Below are 23237 nucleotides of genomic sequence, written 5' to 3' on the forward strand. Positions count from 1 at the left end.
AAGCACATAAGGGAGGTGAACACACTTAGGAAGCAAAGAACCTCCCTCTTGTAGGCAGCCAGAGTCTGGAGAGGTAACATCACTTGTCTAAAGCCACAGTCAAGGAGGGGTGGGCTGAGGGCACAGGTCTCTGACTCCCTTTCTGCTTCTTCCCTCCAACACCATGTGCCCATTCGGTCCAATCCTCCTACCATCCTCATCAGGGGACTCTGACCGCCTTGAGTGCCGTTCGATTGTTAAGAGACCTTTGGACGAGTGAAGGCAAATGCAACCGCCTGGCACGGTCCTAAGTCTCTCTTGTGGGCAGTGAGCCCAAGGGCTCCTCAAGGGCCTGGATGGCAGCCCTGGAGGATGCTCCAGCCCCAGGGTTTTCCAGGACCACTATGAATCGGGCAGGGACTGGTAAGTTCACAACAATGCAGATGGCCTGAATAACACTGTATCTTAACTGATTAGTCTGTTATCAGTCAATTCTAATTTTGGGGTCCAGGGCCCCCTTACCTTGCTCAGAGCAGTAGGCCACAGCTGCAGACATCCCCCACAACCCTCGAGGCTCAGTGGGAGAGTAGGGATGCTACCCTCTCCACCCCCATGACCAGAACCACACAGCACAGCCTCCCACACTCATCCTTTGAAGCCCCCCAGACACCAGGACAGAGAGGACATGCCTCCACGGTCCGGAGGGGTACTTAGGTTCAACATAAAAATTTCATGAGGCATCCTGTTTTATCTTATAATCGACATGAGGTTTACACTCTACTCCACCATAGTGTAACAAAAGATCTCCCCAACCCCAAGCAAAACCGATGCTCTGCGCCAGGGCTCTGCTGGGACCTAAGCACCTGACAGCCACCCTGGTGGGCAGAGCAGCCTAACAGGACACTGCACTGTAAGCATTTACAGGTACCTCCCATTTATTATCTTAGGTTAATGCCCACAGCCATCCTGTGAGACATGGCCTCCCCATTTTAGAGATGTGAAGACCTAAAGCAAGGTGCCTGCGTGGGTGGCAGGCCTGACTATGATTCCCCCTCCCCATGCTCTGCTGCCCCTCACTCCACAACCCTTTGATGCTAAAATCCACATGGTCCATGATTTGTTTACTTTAGCCAGTCCTGGACTCCCAGCCCTGCTCCGATGGGAGAACGGGACGGGAAAGGACTGAGAACCAGCAAATCTGGCTTTGCCAGTCCCTGGCTCTGTGCATTCTTGAGAAGCGTCTTCCTCTCTGGGCTTCAACTTCTTCACGTGAACAATGGGGGTTGGGACTGGATGATTCCTCTGGTGCATTAGAGTTTTTCCACTCTGACATTCTAGACATCACCTCCAGGAATGTCCTAACCCTTGTGTTTCTTCCTTCTCACTGAAGAGAAAAGTCTGTATTGCCAATTTCCCTTTGTTTTTTAAAAATAAAACCCCTGAAACACTGTAAGCCCCCCAAGCAGCTGTAGTCGCCACCTCCTCACTCTCCATCTCCTTCCTCCTGTGATACACACCATGGCCCAGAGGAGCTCAGGGCCCCCTGAAACTCAGAGCTGGGGGTACCGGATGGTAAGAACCTGCTGGATCCCCACAGCCTGAGGGCTTTGCTGGTCAGAGATTCCTTCCCCATGACCTATTTTAAGGAAGGCATTTGGTGTTTTGTTTTCATGATAGAGCTGCCCAGGGAGTGAACTGAGGCTCCAGAAACTACCACAGAGTGAGGACCACTGGAAAGAAGGGTTGCTCAGCTTCCTGGGGTCCCTGCTACCAGTTCCCTCTCTTCAGGGGTGGGTTACCTGGAGGACAAGAGCACAGGATGTACTCCCGCCCAAAGATCCCAGAGACACTCGTATCGTAGGTGGGGCCACAGGTTTGGAATCAGGCAATCCGCACTTGGAATACTGGCTCCATGAGGACATCACCTGACCTTCTCTGAGCCACAGTTTTCTCATCCACATCTGCCTGTGCAGGCTGTTATGCACTATCATGTTAGTTATCTAACTAACTAGAGAGCAGTGATAGCAGCATCACTCTGAATGGTAGACTCCTGGGAGACCCATCACCCTGGAGGGCTCTCCATGGAGTGGAGGTGCTGGGGGTGGAGCTGAGGCCCAAATGCCCTCGACACCCCAGCCTGCCACCCGATCATGTAGCTGCATGGCCAGAGCCCTGGGCAGGAGAGCCCTTTGGGCCAAACAGCTTAAAACTCTGGTACTCAGCTTCCTCAGCTTTAAAATGGAAGTTGAATCAGAGTTCATAAAAACTGTTATCAAGGGCTGCCTGGAAACTCCCTGTAATCTCTCCCAGGTGGGCAGGCCTGGGGGTGTGAGCGAGGAGGAGCACCGTGGGCAGGAGGCATTTCCAATAAACGGGCTGTTCCTCCTTCCCCAGGTTGGTCCTACACCGTGGACACCTTGTACAGAGCAGGAGCCAAGGCCCAGAAGAACCTGGCACAGGGCTGGGGAGCACACAGCGTCTGCATCAAGACCCCAGCTGAAACTTCAGTCTCCAGTTAGGCAATATCTTACAAGTTGTAGAAAACGGGGTACTTAGTTCTGTTAGAATTTGCTCACTGACCTCTCTTCCTGGGAGAACCACATTTAGCTTATGACTTAAGAGAAAGCCCTAGGGCTGCTTCAATTCTACCCCATGATTTAGCTCTAGTATTCCAGGGGGTCTGGGGGGCTGGGGAAGCCTGGCAGGGGTTGGGCACGGCACTCAGGCCTCAGAGGGGGCTGGGTAACACCTCTCTGCATGGGATGGTGACAAAGGAAGACCTGGATGTTGTGGCAGTGGCTGCCCTGGGTGGGGGTCAGTGGGGAGGGGGGCGGGGTGAGGCCTGGGGGACAGAGCACTTGAGGTTCACCAGCCCACGTGGCCTCAGCCTCAGGGAGAACAAGGAGCGTCCAGGTGGTGGCAGAGGCCCCACAGGAGGCTCAGCTGGCACTGTTGATGGCAGTCCGGGAGCCCCCTAGCAGCCTCTCATGCTCGCCTTCCTCGGCCGGCGGCCGGCCCCTGGACAGGCGGGCCAGCAGTGGGCGGTGCAGCCCATTGTAGAGGGCGGTGCCCGCCAGGAGGATGAGGAAGCCGAGGATCTGCAGCGGGTGGAAGGCCTCCCAGCCCAGCGCCAGGCTCAGTGCCCAGATAACAACGGTGCGCAGGCTGTCCAGCACCATGCGGGTGGTGGCACTCAGCTCCTTGGTGACGCTGATGCCCGCGAAGTTGAAGAAGGCGATGCTGCTGATATTGCCCAGCAGTGCCAGCGCAATGAGTGGCTGTTGGCCCACCTGGCAGAAGGCGTCCAGCGCGTCCTCCAGGGTACCGCGAGGGTTTCCACTAAAGGAGCCGGCGGGGATGTAGTACATGGGTACCAGCAGCAAGGAGAGGATCACGAAGCCAAAGAGGCCTGTGGGAGTGGAGGGAACACGTCAGGTTCTCTGCTGGAGCCCTGGTCCCGCCATGCCAGGGCTCCGCTGGCCTCTGGTGACCCCTGCCAAGCCGCCCTCAAACCAGCTTCTTCCTTTCAGGTCCTGGAGGTGTCCTGCTCGTTAGAAACTCAAAACTGCCTACTGAATGGGCTCTGGCTGCCCCTTCTCCACTTTTAACCTGTGTTTTCTGACTGGACCAAGAACAGGAAATACACTTTATATTGTGACCAGTGCACAGTCAGATACACACTGCCACAAAACAGCTATCCTTACAACATACAATGCCGTCTGACGTTTCTTAAAATTCGGTTCTATTCACTGACAGAAGGATTGGCTGGCTCCAAGCACTACATTGCTCTCCCAAGTGTGGAGAAACACAGCTCTCTAATTCAGTGCCGTTGGTCTGTGACAAGAAGCTGGACTGGAATGTAAATCAAGGCACTGCTTCACTCAGAAGTAGCTTCCCTGGTGACTCAGATGGTAAAGAATCCACTTGCAATGCAGGAGACCTGGGTTCAACACCGGGGTGGGGAAGATCCCCTGGAGGAGGAAATGGCTACCCACTCCAGTACTCTTGCCTGGAGAATCCTCATGGACAGAGGAGCCTGGCGGGCTACAGTCTGTGGGGTCGCAAAGAGTCTGACACGACTGAGTGACTGACGCTTTCAATTTCACTCTGAAAGTCATGCTAGAAAAAAAATAAGTGGAAGCGATCAGTGTGCTTCATGACATAGTCGATTTAGGTGGTTCATGTTCTATCATAAGCCCTCGGCTCAACCAAGTGCGCCAGGCACAGCCAGCTCCCTGAGGAGACCAAGGGTCACACCTTGATTGCATTGCTCTAATTCACCCTGTTAGTTTTGTATTTTTAAAGCACTGATTTTGATTTACTTTCCTGCTCAAAAACCTTTGGTAGTTTTTCCCTGCCTGTCATTTAAGATCTAAATCCGCTTGCCTGATGTACAAGGTTCTCTACAATGTGGCCCTGACATATTCAATTCCTGGTTATTTCCCCAACATCAAACGTGTACCCCTGCCCAAACTATTCCTCACTGGTTTCCAAACACATGTCCAGCTCCCCACATCTCCTCTGCGTCTGCAGTTCCCTCCTTCCCACTCTTGCCTGCTGAAACCTGCAGCTCGAATGCCACCTTCCCTGGGCCATGACACTCAGATATGCTTGGCAAGTAAACTCTCACTTGAGTAAAGGTGGACTGCCTGCTCCTTTCTTGAAGCAGCCCCACTGCTCTAGGAAGTGGTCGGCTTCCCTAAAGTGCGGCTTGCATCTTCTTCATCTTCGCCTCTGTCCTCCTTTAGCTCCTGGCTGGGTGCACGGCACGTGTCAGAGTATTTGTCAACATGTACGTGGTAAAGGGAAGGATGGGAGGCGGCAGGCTCAGCCCTCCCAGAGGTCCCCAGCACCCACCGGGCCCTCACCACGTTCTCTCCACGTGCCACCCTGCAGGGCTCACCCCACCCAGTGCCCTCCCGCCAGCCCGTGTTCACACGCACCCTCTGTGCCGACCGCCCGCAGTGGGTGCACGTTGTGCTTGTACACGAACTTCTCCTCCAGCACCATCTGGATGGAGACGATGATCTGGGCCATGATGATCAACAGGTCCCCTGTGGGAAAAAGGAGGGGCCCAGGGTGAGGCCAGGGATCAGGGAGACAGCTCCCTCAGGGACAGAACAGCCCCCCACGGCCCCTGACTCTGCAGGGCATCCCTGAGCCTGATCTCCTGGCCCCCGAGGGGTGGGGCAGGCACTGTCACCCCTCCCCTCTCGGGTGAGGCTCCAGAAGGCCCGGGGGTCTGAGGGCTGCACAACTGGGGTAAGTGGGTCTTTTGAGAAGCAATGGGGTTTGAGATGGACATTTCTGGCTTAATTCTGCCTCTGAGGGACCAGGGTGGCACTTCACAGTGAAACTGCTGCAGGCCTTCCTTTCCGGGACCGTAAGACTACAGTGATGACGAGCACAGTGCAGAGTGCCGGATGATCACTGGGTAAGTACTCAGTAAACGTTCATGCGTTTCCTCTCCTGGATCCTGTAGGTTGTGTGGCTGAAAGTAAATGTAGCCCTCTCCCTCTCCCTCTCCGACCTTCCCATTCCTTACCCACTCTTCTCTCATGCTGCTTGGCCCTGCTTGCTCCCATCACCTCGAGAGCAGGTGCAGGCCAACAGCTGGTACCCCACACACCCTCCCCCGAGGCTTGGCAGGCAGTAGAGCCTATCAGATGCTTTCTCCCCTGACTCTGTGTGGGGCAACCCCTGGATGCCTGTCCCCAGCCACACCTGTGATCACTTCGCTGAGCTTGTGCTGGCTGTCGTGCTTGCTCAGGAGGTCGGCCAGGCCCACCACCACCAGCCCGGCAATGGTCGCAAGGATGCCCAGCCACTGGCTCAGTGCCAGCCTCCGTCCCAGGAAGGCCACCGAGAACAGGCCTGTGAAGATGATCACGGCTCCCCGCAGCATCTGGAAGCTGGAGGCACTGGTCATGTTCAGGGCTGGGAGAGGACAGATGTGTGATGTGAGCTCCTGAGGGCCCGGTTGCTCTGTTCACTGAGGTGTCTTCAAAGCTGAAGGCAGGCCTGACACGTGCTAAGTACTCAGTGAATTCTGGTGGTATGTGTGTGTGTGTAAAGGGGGAACTGAAGATGAGCTCTCTGTGTGTGTGTGTGTGTGTGTGTGTGTGTGTGTGTGTAAAGGGGGTGCTGAAGATGAGTTGATGAGGATGAGACAGAGGATGAGATGGTTGGATGGCATCACTGACTCAATGGACATGAGTTTGAGAAAACTCCAGGAGTTGGTGATGGACAGGGAGGTCTGGCATGCTGCAGTCCATGCAAAGAGTCAGACACGACTGAGCTACTGAACTGAACTGAAGATGAGCTGGGGGTGGGGGAAGCTCTTTCACCAGCATCCCCCTGGGGCCACAGTTTGAGACCTTGGCAGCCTGGCCTGGCGACTCACCCACATACATGATGCTGGTCCCTGTCATGTCGCAGAGGGCTGGGGGCAGGAAAAGGAGAGGGTTGAAGGGCTGTTGGGGATCTGCGCTGGTGTCTGGGTGTCGTGCAGCTCTGCACCGGAGTAGGTAGAAGGCGGCCAGGCAGGAGAACTCTCCCAGGAACATGCCCACTGCCTGCAGGGATGGAACCAGGCCAGTTCACAGCTGGAAAGAGGTTCACCTGCAACTATTTTTTTTTTCTTTTGGCCATGCCACATGGTTTTGGGTTTCCCTGGTGGCTCAGATGGTAAAGAATCTGTCTGCAATGTGGGAGACCCAGGTTTGATCCCTGAGTTGGGAAGATCCCTTGAAGAATGGAATGGCTACCCACTCCAGTATTCTTGCCTGGAGAATCCCATGGACAGAGGAGCCTGGCGGGCTACAGTCCACAGGGTGGCAAAAAGTCAGACATGACTAAGCAACTAACAGTTTACATGGTTTTGGGATCTTAGTTCCCTGACCAGAGATAAAACCCATGCCTTCGGCAGTGAAAACACAGAGTCCTAACAACTGGACCATCAGGGAAGTCCCATAACAAAAATTAAAAAAAATCATCTTTCTTCAAGTAAGAGTTTACCTGTAAACCCAACATGTAAAACAGATAAATGCAGAGCTCCTGTGTGGGAGCTGCCTACGTCTACTCCTTAGCACCTCAGACACCTCGATGGAAACCCTAAGGCTATAGAGCCTGGCCGGAAAACCCACCAGGCTAGGCCACTTCCTGGTCAAGTTCCGGATGGAGAAACTGAGACCCTGAGAGGCTCAAGAACTTATTTCAGGTCACAGAGCAAGTTGCTGGCAGAACTGAGGCTGAAATTTGTCCCATGCACTTCCTAGTCCAGCAATAGGTACCTTGCATTGAAGGTGCCTGCCCTGTCCTAGTGGGTCTGGGCTCCGTATGGTTGGAGAGCAGGTTTTACTAGGGGCTGATTTTTCCAAATGGGTCCTGACTTTGTCGTGGTGAGGGCTGGCCTCACAGTGTCCAGGACAGGACCACGCACCAGGACTTGCGCAGGCCTCCTACGGGAACAGGGCCTTTGGCCCCTTCCAGGGGCACCCCACACCTTGGCCTGTGTTCTGGGGAGGGAGACAGAGAAGTAGGGAGCAAGAGGGGACTCCACTCCTAGGACAGGAGACAGCAAGGCCTCACGGGGGGACCTGCCCTGAGCGCTGGGAGACAGAGCTGGGAGAGGAGAGGCACAGATACCTGGAGGAAGGGATGCTGAAAGCTGTGTTCCTGGCTCCCTCCACAGCCCGGGGCCACGAAGTTGTCCGCCCACCTGCAGCAGACAGAGAGAAAGTCAAACCCTGCGGTGCACGGGTTCTCCCACCTGGTCCCAGGCCTGCAGAGAGCTCACGCCTCCTGATGCCAAGAGGCCAGACTTAGGGGACTCGGCCCAGAGTGGGGTTCCCCCTTGAAGGGGCTAGTTTTCACAGTAAGCGGTCTTCATCTGGGAGTTGGGACAGAAAGTGGGGGCCTGGGCACCTTTAGCTGAAATCTCATGAACCGCTAGCAGAAAGTTAGCATTTCTTCAAATTATAAATATACTATTGCAGGACCTACAACTCTGTCACACATGGAAATCACAGCTATTCTCATTTTCACATTCGAGTCACTGTAGATACTGTGAAGTATCACTTACACTCATCACTAGTCAAAAATTACAGTAATCAGACCCACTGCTTATAATTTTATGTGTTAAGAAGTGCATGCACACACCTGTTACTATATTACAAACTGGCATTTTTAATGTCTGGATAATCTTATTTCAATGCAATTAGGTTTTTCTGTAATCCTTGGTGTTTTATTTGCACACTTCAAAACACTACTCTAGGCTTCATCAGACTATCAAAGGACCCATGCTCAAAAAATATAGAGTCCCTGGTCTGCAGGTCACATGGGCCCTGGGAAACGGCCACCTGACACGGACCGCCCGGTCACCTTCACATAATCTGAAGGGTCTGGCAGGGTTTTCTAGCAGAGGCTTACAAGCAGGTGGCAAGGACATGGCGCTGTGGAGTGGCCCGCCAGCCAGCGCCCAGCAGATGGGCTGACTCTGGCATGTGGCCCCACTGAGTCCAGAACCTGTCACGCACAGTGCTCTGGGCAGCTGCTACCAACCATTCTGCACTGACCAACGTCTGTCACTAAAGCTTTTGCCCCTGAATTTCATTTTCACTGGGCTGTGTTATGTCCCTGGGATTGAATCTCTCCTTCATCTGAAAGCCCTTCATGTATTTGGAGATGTTTCTACATTCTGAATCTTCTGGTTAAGCAGCCCCAGCCCTTGCTAACCTTTCCTTCCCTGGCTGCTGACTTCTGGAAGTGCTCCGGTGGGGCCAAGCCCAGACCCAAGGCATGTGATCTGGCCTGGATGGAGTTGGGCAACAGGGAGGCCCCTCTCACGTGTTGGACATCCTGGCTAGTTGACCTGGCTTGGACTGTATCTGCCATATCACACTGCTGACTCAGGTCAACACAGGCCTAGGGCTACTTTCTATGGGTCACTGACCTGCCTATGCTTCCCCTACTCCTGACCATAGCACCCCACGCATAGGCAGTGGCTATCTTTAAAGTATAAGGCTTAGGTGTGTGTGTGTGTGTTAAGTCACTTTCATCGTGTCTGACTCTGCAACTCTATCAGCCATAGGGTCACCAGGCTCCTCTGTCCACGGGATTCTCCAGGCAAGAATACTGGAGTGGATTGCCATTTCCTATATGAGGGGATCTTCCTGACCTAGGGATCGAACCCACGTCTCTTGCATCTCCTGTGCTGGCAGGCAGGTTCTTTACCACTAGCGCCACCTGGGACTTCTGAAATGTCTTTCCTAACAATATCTGTCAAGAGCAGCTACACTGTGATCCCCACCTATCTTCCAGCTCTGTACAAGCCTCAGCTCCCAGAGGGCAGGGAAGCCTTCTGCCTCCTGTGCCCCGAGCAGGGGCCACTCCGCTCGCAGGTCTGGGTTTGACAAAGATCCTGAACCAGGGAGACCTGGGTTTGGTCCCTGGGTTGTGAAGATGCCCTAGAGAAGGAAATGGCAACCCACTCTAGTATTCTTGTCTGGAGAATCTCCATGGACAGAGGAGCCTGGCGGGCTATAGTCCATGGGGTCGTAAAGAGTCAGACATGGCTCAGCTAGGAACACACACAAGGCAGGGCTTCTCTGGGAGCTCTTTCCCACAGCTTGGGGCAAGGGCATGATGCCCAGATGCAGGCAGCAGGCAGGGCGGGCTGAGCGGTGATGGCAGCACGAAGCGGGAGGGAGAGACCACATCTACAAAGAAACCTGAACACATCCTAGGGCGAGTGAACAAAACAGGGCTATGGCAGACTTATCTCAAGGTGAGAGACCCCATCCACTCCCAAAGATGTGAGGAGGGACGTTAGGAACAGTGCTTGCTTGGAAACAGTGGAGGTCAAAGGGGAGTTGATGGGCCCTTAAGGAGAAGTGCTGATGTTCCTGGTTGGGAACGTAGAGGAAATCTGGGTTGGGGGATCAGGATGTAACCAGACCCAGTACCAAAGGGGCGAAGAAAGCCCCCACTAAGGACAGAAACTGCCTGTTCTCCAAGGGGTCTCATTTCTGCCTGATCTGCAGTAGATTCTGGCTCGGGGATCCTTCCCCGTGCAGGACAGGACCCAGAACGCGGGCCAGCCGCCACCTGCATGGCCTACCCAGGTAGCCCACTCTCCAGCCAGACTCATTGTCACAGACAGAGCCCTGGCGGAGGGCCTGGGTGAGGCAGCTGAGCGAAACAGAGAGAAGCAGGGCGAGTGAAGAGGTCAAGCTTTACCAAGGGCACAGAGACAATGGCCCTGGAGCAAGTGAGCAGGTCAGAGACAGAGTTCCCAGGGCTCCTCCAGGAGGAACAGGGGAGGTCTTGCCAAGTTCATGGTCAACCAGAAGCCTAGGACAAGGGCTGGTATGAAAGCCCCTTCTCCTGGGGCCACACCCAGAACACAGACTGGCAGGCTCAAGAAGACCCCGATCTGGCAGTGGGGGCCCCTCCTGGAACTCCCGCTGGGCTACTGCCTGCACACCTGACAGTCACAACTCACATCTGTGTGACTCTCTGGTCCCATAGTCACTGTCACTAGACAGGATATGAGCTCAGCATCCAGTATCTTCCACAGCTTTCTTTGCTCCTAGAACCTTATTATACACAAGTTTAAACTGTTTGGGTTGCATGAATGGACTTCTAGACCCCACTAGACAAATGGGTAGGTGGTGACTACAGTCCACATGCACAGTGCTAATCTGCCACCTGGTTTGAGTTGCCCCCTGCTGGTGGGACCAGCCAGGCCTGCCCTTCCCTAGGGATGGGCACCTCGAGGAGCGCTGGAGGGCTGGTGCAAAGCCTCCTCCCCTCCCCTGGTGCTGTCTCCTTTCTCCAAGGGTTGGGTCTGCCTGAACAGGCTGGACTGGGCAGATTCCCAGCAGGGGAAATGGAATCTTTTTGTATCTGAGGGACTGGGGCAGGCTTACAGCCCCAGGGATTAGGTGTCAGGACAGGCTGCCCCGCCCAGCCTCTTGGGGCCAGGGAGGAGTTTAGGCCTGCAGTCACTTTGGGAAGGAGTCAGGCTTCCCAACTTGGCCCTGGGAAAGGTTTGGCTCACTGCGCAGTTACAGAAGCCCTCAGGTAGCACAGAACAACGGCCAAAAGCCAGCCCTGGCTCATCTGGGGGTGACATCAGTGACTCCCCAATGGGATAGCATTTGTCTCCTTGAAAAACGCTTCCCTAACGTGTATTTATAAATTCACAGTTCATTGTGTACTAACTTTGTACCAGACCTGTATTTCTCCTTGAACTGGCTGACCACTTCACGTGGGCTGTGTGGTTTAAGTCTCATAACAAGGACCCTTGTTTTAGAGACGGGGACTTGGGCAAGAGAGAGCTGTTTCAGCCTCATACAGTTAATGGGTGGATCTAGGCCCAAACCCACCTGCTTGAACTTATTTTCAGAAAAGGTAGCAGGATATATGGAAAGGTCAGACTTCAGACTTTTGAATGTCACAGGTTGGATGAGTTATAGATTTCTCACCTATAAAATGGGGATAATGATGCCAACACTGATGAACTCACAAAAGTAATAAATAAGCCATAAAAGACCTGGCAGATGGCAGGGAGTCAATAAAAGTTCTTATCTGTCTCTTCTCCCTTTCTCCTCTGCTGTTGTAATGCCAAAGAAGATGAAGCTTAACAGTTCTATGAGGACCTACAAGACCTTTTAGAACTAACACCAAAAAAAAAAAAAAAAGATGTCTTTTTCATCACAAGGGACTGGAATACAAAAGGAGGAAGTCAGGAGATATCTGGAGTAACAGGCAAGTTTGGCCTTGGAATACAAAATGAAGCAGGACAAAAGGCTAAGAGTTTTGCCAAGAAAATGCACTGGTCATAGCAAATACTCTCTTCCAACAACACAACAGACAACTCTACACGTAGATATCACTATATGATTAATACTGAAATCAGATTGATTATATTCATTGTAGCCAAAGATGGAGAAGCTCTATACCGTCAGCAAAAACAAGACAGGGAGCTGACAGTGGCTCAGATCATGAACTCCTAATTGCAAAATTTTCCTCTGGGCTGGGTGGGTGTGGCCCCAGCTCCGCTCCACCTGAAGGCTTCCAGGGAGTGTCCCTCCTCTGCGACCCATCCTGCAGGACAGATGGAGGGCCAGAGTGCCGAAAAGAGGAGGACAAACTCGGCCATCATCTCGGGAAGCTCCCAGTTTCACAGACGAGAAACCCAGGGGCCAGAGAGGGCTTGGGCACACAGGGAAGTTCTAGTGCCCGTGGGCCTCCACCCCCTGCTCTGTGCTCCTTCCTCAACACCGAGCACCTTCTTCCTCCTGATCCTTCCCACTTCCCTGGCTGAGGTGGGGCAAAGGTCAGCCCTGCAGGTGGGCCCTCCACTCTCTGGACACTCTTTTCTGGGGATAGCCATGGTCCCTAGGGCAGGAGGCCTGTGGGGACCCAGGAGGCTTAGGCTGAGGCCACATGAGGAAGTGCCTCCCACTGGCAGAAGCGGGTTTCCTTGAGTTCCCTGGGCCTCAGAGGGCTGCGGGGTGGGCTCGCTTTCCTGGGGGATGAGTCATTCTGGCGTGGCCTGGCCCAGTCAAAACTCCAAGCTCAGCATTCCCAGAGGGGTGTGTGTGTGTGTCTGCGTGGGGCTGGGGGTTGCGGTCAGAGGCTGAGGAAGCGGCTGGTGTGGCTGCCTCGGATCCATCAGTTGTGTATCCCCTTCCTGCAGAATCCGGGTCATTTCTGCTCACATGCTGGTGAGTCAGCCTCTTTCTCCTGCTCCGGACCTTAAGAAGGGCCCCAGGGCTTCTCCACCCTCTGGGGTGTCATAGCAGGTGGCTCACGTGGTAAGAAATGATGATAGCCCTTCCGTCTCTTAAGGATAAGAAGACTCTCCTCAGGAGCTCTTACAGCATGTTTAAGAGGTAGGGCAGGGATTTTGTACCCATTTTATAGATGAAACTGAAGCTTGGAGAGGCCCAGTGACTCATCTAATCCCACAGCTGCCAAACCACATGCTCTCTCCTCTCCTATACTGCCCTCCCCATTGCAGGCTTTCTCCAGATTTCAGGCTTTCTCCAGTCGGCATTAACCCCTTGGAAGCAATTATCCTGTGCTGCTCACAGGGTGCGGGGGAGGAGCAGTTGCCAAGGTGAGAAAGTCAGAGCACCAACAGAAAGGAGATTGACAGCCCTTCCCCAACGGAGGCCCATGATCCCAGGCCCCCTGCCCCCTTCCTGCAGGGTCCCAGGACCCAGCGGGTCTGGCGGCTGGAGAACATGGCCCCGTGGCCCTTCATGGGGGGGGCGGTGGTGGGCTTCACAGCCTGCAGAAGTTTAGGAGAGGAGCTGAGCCTTCCTGAGTGAGCATCTACTTGACCCTGGCTCTTTACGTGCAGAACCCCAGCTGGATTCAGGAGGATGCAGTTCCAGAAGGCACACTGGTTCAGGCAGACAGCCCCACGCAGTGCCAGGGGAGGCCGAAGTGTCTGTTGTCTAGGAGGCGAGCCAGCAGAAGGCCTGGTAGTGGGGGAGAAGCAGCCACAGAAAGGAGACGGGAGGGGACCTCTGCCTACACCCAGGGGCCTACCTGATCCATCACTTTCCCTTCTGCACGCAGGTGACCCCCAGCCCAGCCCAGCCCAGGCAGGCTGGCTCCTTGCAGGGCACCCAACCCTCCTTAGTGGGCAGTGACCTCCTCCAGCAGACAGCTGACCTATGGTTGCAGCACAGCAGCAGCACGTGCTCACGCCCACTTCCTCACCCGCTATCTTCAGTTCCCAAGAAGCCGGGGAGGGAAACATGCTCACTCGACAGCCCAGACACTGCAGAAGGCTACTAGAGGCCCTAAACCTGAACCCTGAGTAAGCGTTGGGACAGAGGCTTCAGATGCTTGCCACCCGAGCCCAGAGCGAAGGCACTCCGATGGCAGGGAGGGGAGATACCACTGATAGGGTTACAGCGTCCACAGGCACATGCTTGTCTGTTTTTGTCCAGGGAGGTGTAAGAGGAAGCCCCAAGGAAGAGGAAGTTTGAGGGACTGGACCAAAATGCTGAGACCTAGGTTCTAGACACCAACCAGCTGAATCACATACACAAAAACTTTCCTTGGGACCTTGACTGTAAATTGTGGGGATTAGAATGGATACTTTCTATGTGCCTAACAACTCTAAATGCCCCTGAGAATGATTAGAGAAGTCCCCAGCTTCATTCATACTGGAGGTTAAGAGCATGGATTCTAGAACCAGACTACTTAGGCTCAAATACAAACTCTGCCACTTTATAGCTCAGTTGAACTTGGGCAAGCAAGTTACTCTTTCCAGAATCTCACTTTCCTTATCCAGGGACAAGAAATGTATCTACCTCATAGGGTGATTATGAGAATTCATTAACTCACGAAAGGCAGCCGGGGCAGGACCTGGTACATGCTATTCTGTCTGGGTACTAGCTGGTTAGCACTTACTTGCCGTGGTCACATTCCCGTCTGTCTGTCCCTGCTGGAAACTGGAGGTCAGAGTGTGATTTCAAATCGATAATCCCCATCAGGATGTACACCACTGCTTTCCCATGTTCTTTCTCTGAGAGCATTCTTCTCACAGTCTGGCCTCAGAACACTGCTGAGGGTCCAATACTAGGGCCTGTCACAGGTAGGGAGGCTCCTGAAAAGCCCCACATCAGGTCACAGGCAAAGGCTGGGTCCCCACCTGAAAGTCTCTTTCTGGCCTCTCAGGTAGCCTCCAGGGGCAAAGCCTCCTGGGGCTGAGGATCCTCTGGTTTCTCACCAGACTGGTCTGGACCTCTTTAAGGAAGGAGCTGAGTCAACACAGGTAACCTCAGTAGTAACTCAGCTCTCCTTCGGGACAGTGGCCATGGCAGATCACAGCCACCCTATAAGCACCAGACTGAGGCCTGGACTTGTGGGACTGATGGACAGTGACTTGTTCTGCGGCCTTCAGATCCTAACAGAGATGGAAGACCTCCGGTGGAGTTTCCTTTACAGCTAAGCGCTCAGCAAGAGGAGCACCCTTCAGGAGGCCTCAGGGCCCAGGAGCCCAGCACAAGACACAGACATGGCTGGCCAGAGCCCAACGGGAGAGAAAGCTGGGCCCCACCCAGAGGTCCACTTTCCTGGGGAGAAGGGAGGACACTGTGCTTGTCAAGCATGTACGCATCTGTCTCATCCACTGCAGATTCTAAGCATCTCAAAGGCCAGGACCTTCTCTTGGTCACTTCTGTCTTCTTCCTTGAGTCTAGGCAGTGGCTCCCATACTGTAAGTACCTTATACATGTCTGAAGAATTGAACAGAAGACCTCTCTCCCAGACCCCTCTTCTGGGGCATTTCTCACATCACTGATGGGGTGCGCTGGGGAAAAACACTCTAGAAAATGAGTAAGATATAACCATCCCCACCACCCCCACGGGCCTGGGGCACAGCACTCAGGGTGACTGGGGTGACTCCCCTTTGCTTCGAGCCTGGCAAGACCCAGGTGGAAGTGAAGTCTGACTAGGAGAGGGTCACTGTCTACTGTCCTCCACATGCACCTTGGACCTGGCTCAGAGAAAGGCTGGGCTCTGGGTATTGGGGTTCTTGGTGGGCAGAGGGGCAGGAAGGCCCAGTGCCGAGCTAGGGACAGAGAAAGAGCCAAAGGGCCATCAAGAGAAGGGGCTGTCTCTCGGGGCCTCCTGCTTGTTACAAAGAGGAGACTGTGCTTGGTCCCTCAGCCTCATGACAGCCCCAGGTCATCAACCCCCAACCTTCTGAGAACTGTCCTTATGGGCCCATGAGCACCACACCCTCTGACATCAGAGCAGAACCCCGCCCCCCCCTCCCCTCCCAGCCCTGTCTGGATTAACACTCCTGTTCTCCCAGGCAGAAGCCCAGGAGTGACTATTTGATCCTGTGGGTCAGGCCTTGTGGGTTCACTCTGCACCTGGTCTCTCCCACCTGGCCCTTCCCTTCCCACCTCACCTCTACCTCCAAGGTCCCCTCATCTGCTCTGCAGCAGCCCTGGAGTGGTTTTCCCTCCAGCAAATTACTTTTCACCTTGACCACCAGGTTCACTGAATCACTTTCTCAAAAGCCCCTCTTTGATTGTGGGATAAAATCTAGCCTGGCCACTTGAAGTGAGTTACAATCCCCTTAGATCTTGCTGTTCCTGCTTCGAGGTTCCCACCACAGCAGAAATTCCACCCAAACTTCAAGGCCTAGCTGAAACCAGTTCTCCAGGAGGGGCCTATGGAGCACACCCTACTCTGTCATCGCAGCCCTCCATGCTCACGGGTCACTCGGCTAACGTGGCATCTATCGTAGCCCTCCCCGGCCTACAGCTCCTGGAGGGCCGCTCCCCTGATGCCACCTTGGAATGGGCAGCAGAGAGGAACGCCCTCCCATTAAAGATGTTGAGTTGGAAAGTGACTGGCTGGGATTAAAGCAGGGGCTCGGATCTCCAGCCAGGACACTGCTTGCTCCTCCTCGCATTCCCCAGTGCCTTGCACCTCTTGGGTGGTCTATGAACCGCGTGAATCGATCAGAGAAACTGAGCTGTCTGGTGAGGCCAGGAAATGACAGCCGCGAAGGGGGAGGACGCAGGAGGAGGGCGGGGGTCGTCAGCGCCCCTGCGGGCGGCTGCAGACCCTACCGAGCCCCAACCCCTCCCGGCCAGGCCCGGACTCACTTTGCCGAGAGCGTGTTGATGGAGCCGGTGACGAGCATGAGCCCGGCCAGGAACAGCTGGTACTTGGTCCAGGCCATGGCGGCGGATGCGGGGAGCGCGATACTAGAGGGTCCCCCCGCAATCTCCGTGCCCGCTCGAGATGGTAGCTCGCTACCCGGTCACCCGGGGGTCTCGGGCGCGAGCGCTTCCGGGCCGGGAGTCACGTGACCCGAAAAGGCCCCGCCCCGCGCCGGCTCGCTCCGCCCCAGGGAGGGCTCCGGGCCTGGGCATCTACGCCCCGGGTCTCGGTGCGGGTGCTCTGCCGGGCGGGATTTGCGAGCGCTGGTCCCCACAGAGGGACTGGCAAGTCACGGCCCCAGGTGCAAAAGAGGCCCTTCTGCAAAAGAGGCTGATGGGACGATGCAGTGACATTGCATCCGTGGATGTTAGAGCGCTCGGTAAACCCTTTAGAGAAATTGAGCTGAACAATGTCAGAGGCAAACCACAAAGTAGAAACGCCCCGCGTGGGAATCTCGTCTCTGCAGGGTACCCAGGGAACTCCCAGGTGGCCTGAGACTAGTGCCTAGAGATCCCAACTCGTGGTGTGGCTCACATCTTCCAGAAAAGTGGTGTAAGAGTAGTTCCTGCTCCCTGGGAGACCATTTTATAGCAAAGGAAGCTAAATTGAGAAGAGCCAAGTGGTTTGCTTTTGATCACACTACTGAGTACTGGAGGGGTGTTTGCACGCAGATTCTTCAGTGTCCCCCAGATCTGTGCCTTCTAAGCTCCTCCACCAGTCTCAATCCACTGCTTCTCCCTGGATTCCTGGGATCCTGCTCAGGGGTTTATGTGCAAAGGCATCTCAGCTTTTGAAGTCCTACTCCTGGTTCTCAGCTCCCAGCCACCCTCTGTCCTCACCTCTGGGCCTCTGTCTGCAGCCCATGCTCGTGTCATACCACAGGCTGGAGCTCAAGGCCTTGGAGGACCTGCTTCAGACCCAGTGAGCACATTGCTTCATCACTGCAGATCTTGTTGCTAGAGCTGCGGAGATGGGGCCTGCCTGCCCACTCCTCCTGCCTGCCCTAAGACTGCCTTGACCTTGTGAAGATGACCAGTGTTGAATCAGGAAAAACTCTCAAGGGGCTGGACCAGGAAGACCTGATAGAGAAGGTGTATAAGTGGGGTTTGGGACAATAGTAGGAGGTCACAGGATAGAGGGGAAGGGCTGTCCCACAGGGGGGAATGGCAGTGCCTTTGCCCAGAGGTATATGTGGGCATGGAGTGTGTCTGGGACCCACAGATGATCCAGGAACTTTCCTACAATGTGGGCTGTTCTTTTCAGTCAGTGGGGAAGTCGAGAGATGCAGAAAGAGGTTTCTTCTGCGCTTATCTTCAACACCACCACCAGTTTCAGGTAAAGGGATTACTTCAGTTTTCCAGAAATACTGAGTGAGATGCTGAGGTGTGTAGAGATGAATGAATTTCTGTCCCAAGGAGTAGATCAGCTCGGTCCACACCAGCTGCATAGCCCATCCCTGTGAGCTATGACACACTACAGAGCTGTGACACACTTGGGGGCTCTGGACTGTTCTCCTCATGTATATCAAGCCAAGGACACCGTCTTGAAACAAAAATTGTTAATGATTAGTGGTGTCATCAGCCCGACATGATGTCACTAGTAGCCCAGTCTTTGTCTCCACAGTCACATCATAAAATGAATTTTAATTTATCACCATGTTCTGATCAGTCATCAAATTACTGTTTCTCGAGTCAGGAGACAAAAGGATTTATGGGCAAATACACTTGGAATCCTCTAAGTGCCAGGCCCAAAGCTAGGGAAGGGACCCCAAAGACAAGCAGGAGACAAGCAGGAAATCCCAAGGAGTTGGGATTTCATAGGGGAGAGCAGTGGGTTTACCAGTCCCTATGCAGCAACGTGAGGATGTGTAAGAGGCAGTGTCAGTCACTCAGTCGGGTCCAGCTCTTTGCAACCCTGTGGACTGTGGCCCCCCAGGTTCCTCTGTCCATGGAATTCTCCAGGCAAGAATACTGGAGTGGGTAGCCATTCTCTTCTCCACAGGATCTTCCCGACCTAGGAATCGAATCTGGGTCTTCCACATTGCAGGCAAATTCTTTACCATCTGAGCTATCAGGGAAGCCTGTAAAAGGCAGACAGGATTGTGGAAGGGAGGGATTCCCCCCAAGAGGGGTGGGAGTAAGGGCATGACAGTGACAATCAGAGCTGTCCTGGAACAGCCACCCAGTCTGTGCCAAGAGTTTGACCTCTGTGACCTCAGTTTTCACAGTAACCCCATGTGCTAGAATTCAGGGGAGCTTTGAGCAGGGGCTTGAAGAATGAGCAGAATTGCTCCAGGTGCAGAAAAGGGTCGTTCCAGACAGAGGCAACCACGTGGACACCCGAGGGGTTGGCAGCCAGTGACCTACAATGAGGTTCTGAGTGTCTGCAGGTCTGGCTAGACTACACTTTCCACAGTAGAAAGTAAGGTTGACATTAGTGACCCCAGGTAGCAGCAAGGCTTGGGGCCTCAGAAGATTGGAATTCTGAGAAAAGTAGAGAGGAATCAGGGTGGATATTGTGGACAAAGGATATAACCTGCCATTTCAGGAAATGGTGGCCATAAAGGCACCCCATCCCCCCACCCCTGCACCCTGAGGGGATTCAGTTTGGAGAAAAACAGGATGCTGGCCCTCCGTGGTTAAGGTGCATATCAAAGGAATAATTTCAATAAGCCCACACGCCTGCATTGCCCCTTACAAAGTAAAGCACTAAAATCATTAACTTGAGGTGTCTGTTTTTTTGTGTGTGTATGTGTGATTAGGAGGATTAATGTTAACTTTAGGATTAATGTTCAACCACAGGTTTTTTGTTTTCCCCAGCAAAAACTACATATTCTGGCTCCTCCCTTACCTTTAAGGAACAGTTCCTCAGAGCTATCCAAGAATCTGATTCCCAGGCTACAGTCATCAGTAAGTTCATCAAATAAAAGTTCTCAGTTTTTAGGTTTTGTATGTGTGTGCGCGCATGCATTCTTTTTTCAATTGACAATATGTTCATACACTGGCTTTGCAAAATCCTTCAGATTGTTATTTGATGAAATTCAGGGGTAGAGCTTCAGGTGTATTTTTGTTGCAGTGAAAAGGTAAAAGAGGTAAAATGGTAAAATGAATTTTTCTTTCTTTCCCTTTCCTGAGAACAAAGAAGATAAAGAGAATAGTGAGCGGGCCTGATCATTCCTAGATTTTACTTTAATAACTGTTCCTAATCTGTAGTCTAGAACTAAGCTTGCTTTTCTCAAAACTAACTTGACACTACGTAACTTACATCCTGCACCTAACTCCCCCAGACTGCAGGAGCTGCATTCTGCACCTGTTATCTTTTAACTCTATGCTAATTACATCCTGTACCTGGCGCTTACCTTTACCCCAGACCACCCTTTGTGGTCAGAAAGAAGGCTGAAGTACAATAAACCAGAGACAAAGGGACCCAGTTACCGGGGTTACCTGACACCAGCTCTGACTGTTTTGAGACAAAGCTAGAAGAAGAATGCAAGACCTTCACAACTTCAGGCCTCTTCATTTACCCTAAAACCACAAGACCCAGGCTGTACAAAGTCTCTCCATTCCCCTAGGAGGTGGGACACAGTTCCTGAGGTACTGGTCTGCTGTGTTCCCCCCTCAGCTGGCTGAGAACTAAAGCCATCTTTCTGTTTCCTCCATACTCTGCCTCCGTACTTTTCGTTCGACTTCAGTGGGCAGAGAAAGCCAAGATTATGGCAGTAACCTTTTGGATGCAAATTTGCCTCATGATTTTGTAAGTCCTGATTTCCTGGGTTTAGTAACGTTCTCAAACGAGCCACAGGTGTTATTAATACTGGGTACTTGGCCTGGATCTCTGCCCTCCTAAATTTCTGGGGAGATCTGGTGCCTTGAGGATGCTGCTTAGGGAAGCCAGTGAGGACTTTGGTGGCTGGGGACAGTGGCGATGGATGGCTAAGGTGAGGTGGGCCAGGGAGATTAGGGGCCCTCCGGGGCCTCCTCTCTTCCATTCTGAACCTTTACAAAGTCAAAGGTGGGTCAACCTTCTTTGGGTGATGATCTTGCCCATCAGAGGAGCAGTTGTCTTCTACTTGTCCAGTTTTTATTGTCTTGATTAAATTTAGTTTGCCTTTAGGTGATCTTTAGGTTGCCCAAAGATCACCTAGAGTTACCTGAAAGGGGGCAAATGTAGCAAATTTCAGCAAAGGGAGGAAATTTACTGAGCATTAGGGCTTCCAAGGTGGTGCTAGTGGTAAAGAACCCTCCTGTCAGTGCAGGAGACCTAAAAGACTTGGGTTCAGTCCCTGGGTTGGGAAAATCCCCTGGAGGAGGACATAGCAACCCACTCCAGTATTCTTCCCTGGATAATCCTATGGACAGAAGAGCCTGGTGGGCTGCAGTCCATGGGGTTGCAAAGAGTCAGACATGACTGAAGTGACTTAGCATGCATAGCATTCACGCATAGGGGTGCCAGAGCCCCAGAATTCTCCTGTATAGATGCGGTGGTGGGTGGAGATAGGAATTTTTTCATGTATGCCTAAGAATGCAGAATCTTCAGGAGTGCAATGACATCTGTGCAGGTTGTCTTAGGTTGGGGAAGAGAGAGAGGCTAGGTCAGCCACTTAGAGCAAAGTGACCGGGTTCAGTCACTTAATCATACAGAGCCCTTCTTTGCTATCTGTAAAATGGGAACACAGCATCCTCAGCTTGTTGTACCGAGAGAGAGAGAGACAGAGAGAGAGACAGAGAGAGACAGAGAGAGAGAAAGAGAGAGAGAGAGAAAGAGAGAGAGAGAAGGCAGGCAGATGCGGAAGTGCAGGGGGAGGTGTGGGGAGAGTTAGTGTACCTCCTGTGAGGTCAGGGCTGGTCTAGCCCAGTGGTGCCAAGGCAGATCTCAGGCTGCACATTAGGAAGCACTTCTCCTGATTTGCATAAGAGTGTGATCCAGGCTTTGGGCCTTTTCTCTCAAAGTCTAGGACATTTTGAACAAATTTGCATGCTACCTTCAAAGAGCCTATAATTTCCAGAGTAAAGTGAAACACATCACTGCAAACTCCTGCATTTGTATTCAAAGCTTGTGAACGCCTGCCTGTGGCTTGTCTGAAAGATTGACCATTTCCCCAATCAATTTAATCACATTTTGGATTAAGGAAGTATAGCAACGCGTGGGCAGACAGGCCAGGTCAGACCTGTTTTGACTTGAACAAGTTTTTGCTGTACGTCCTTGGAGCATTTTCCTGCTGTGCAGACTGTTCCCCGGCTAGAAGGTGCCCTCCTGATGGGCAGGCGACCAGACCTGAGTCAGGCTCCTTAACCTTCTAGGACCATCTGTGCACTTTCTTATAAAATACAGTTTTATCTAGAGCCCTGCTAAGTTAGTTTAATTGGCACCTCCCCCACCCTCCATATCCGAGGGGACCATCTTTGTTATCTGATCAACCTACCCCCCAGGGGATGTCTGATTACCCCAGCCTGTCTTCAGCAAGAATCCGGTTAAGTTGGTTCAGCCAAAATTCCCCTCACTCCTGATATTTCCTCTTGGCAATTTTCCATCCATTGACCCCTTCCCCAGCCCCGACCCTATATAGATCCTGACTAAGCTATAAATTCCCCATGTTGTGTTTGGAACTGAGCCTTGTTCTATACTGAGGTCTCCTTCCCTCTCTTGGAATCGTCCTGAATAATATTCTGTTTCTGTTTAACTAGTGTCCAGCTCTGTTTTGTCTTAGATGCTGGACTGTGTATCCAGTTGCCCATCTCTTCCAACAAGGTGGGCATTGCAGGGCAGCCATCTGAGGCTGTGGCTGGAAGGAGGAGAGAGAGGTCTGGGAAGAGTGGAGCCAGGATCAAGTCTTAGCTCTCTTCTAGGGGAGAGCCAGGAGACAATGGAACCAGGCCTGCCAGGACCTCGAACGAAGGGAATGTAGATGCTCTGAACTGGTGCAGATGGGGTAGCTGTTGTTCACAAGCTCTTCCGGACTGACTTTGGTTTCTATGGAGACCAGAGATGATTAGATTAGGTGGCACCTGCTGCCTCCAGTTTCAGGATCTCATAAGGTCATTTTCAAATCTTTCCTTTTTGCCTTTCTTCTGTAACATCTTCTTTGACCTTAAGTATTTAAGCTCTCATTATATTGAGTTTGCTGGTATATGAGACCAAAATGAATCACAACTGATAATTCCAGCAATTCCACTTCCAGGAATTTATTCTAAAGGGTTTTCCATATGTGTTTGTTAAAGCAGCAGAGGATTGGAAACCACGTAAATGTCCATCAACAGTAAAGTAGTTAAGTGGCACCTCCATGTACCCCTGACAGGCTACATGGATCCTGTATCCATGTATGGCTTTACAAAGGGTGGTTTTACAAAGTAGGGCTTTACAAAGGGACAAGCAGTGTGACTTTATAAATGGACAAAAAGACTCTTTATTTGCTGATGTTCAGTGACTTCAAAGATACCTTACTAAGTGCCCTGTGTAGGAAATGCTACCATTTGTTTAAGAAAAAAATTGTAAATTACAAAGTTTGCTCTGGACAGACATGTAGAAATTGATAACCCAGGACTTGGATG

General features: G+C 52.7%; 1 protein-coding gene across 2 annotated transcripts; it reads right to left on the reverse strand.

Annotated features, from left to right (window-relative positions):
* Positions 1-719: 719 nt before the first annotated feature.
* Positions 720-16835, reverse strand: SLC35F6 (solute carrier family 35 member F6). Of its 2 annotated transcripts, XM_055540722.1 has the most exons (6): positions 16632-16835; positions 7627-7699; positions 6383-6554; positions 5704-5916; positions 4923-5033; positions 720-3388 (listed from the first exon to the last, which is right to left on the reverse strand). In XM_055540722.1, the coding sequence occupies exons 1-6, from the start codon at positions 16706-16708 to the stop codon at positions 2919-2921; spliced, it is 1116 nt and encodes a 371-aa protein (XP_055396697.1). In that variant the 5' UTR covers positions 16709-16835; the 3' UTR covers positions 720-2918. The 2 variants fall into 2 exon arrangements, with proteins under 2 accessions (XP_055396697.1, XP_055396698.1); XM_055540723.1 differs by lacking the exon at positions 5704-5916.
* Positions 16836-23237: the final 6402 nt, after the last annotated feature.

The sequence above is a fragment of the Bubalus kerabau genome, chromosome 11 (genome assembly GCF_029407905.1).
Source record: "Bubalus kerabau isolate K-KA32 ecotype Philippines breed swamp buffalo chromosome 11, PCC_UOA_SB_1v2, whole genome shotgun sequence".
Lineage (NCBI taxonomy): Eukaryota > Metazoa > Chordata > Mammalia > Artiodactyla > Bovidae > Bubalus > Bubalus kerabau.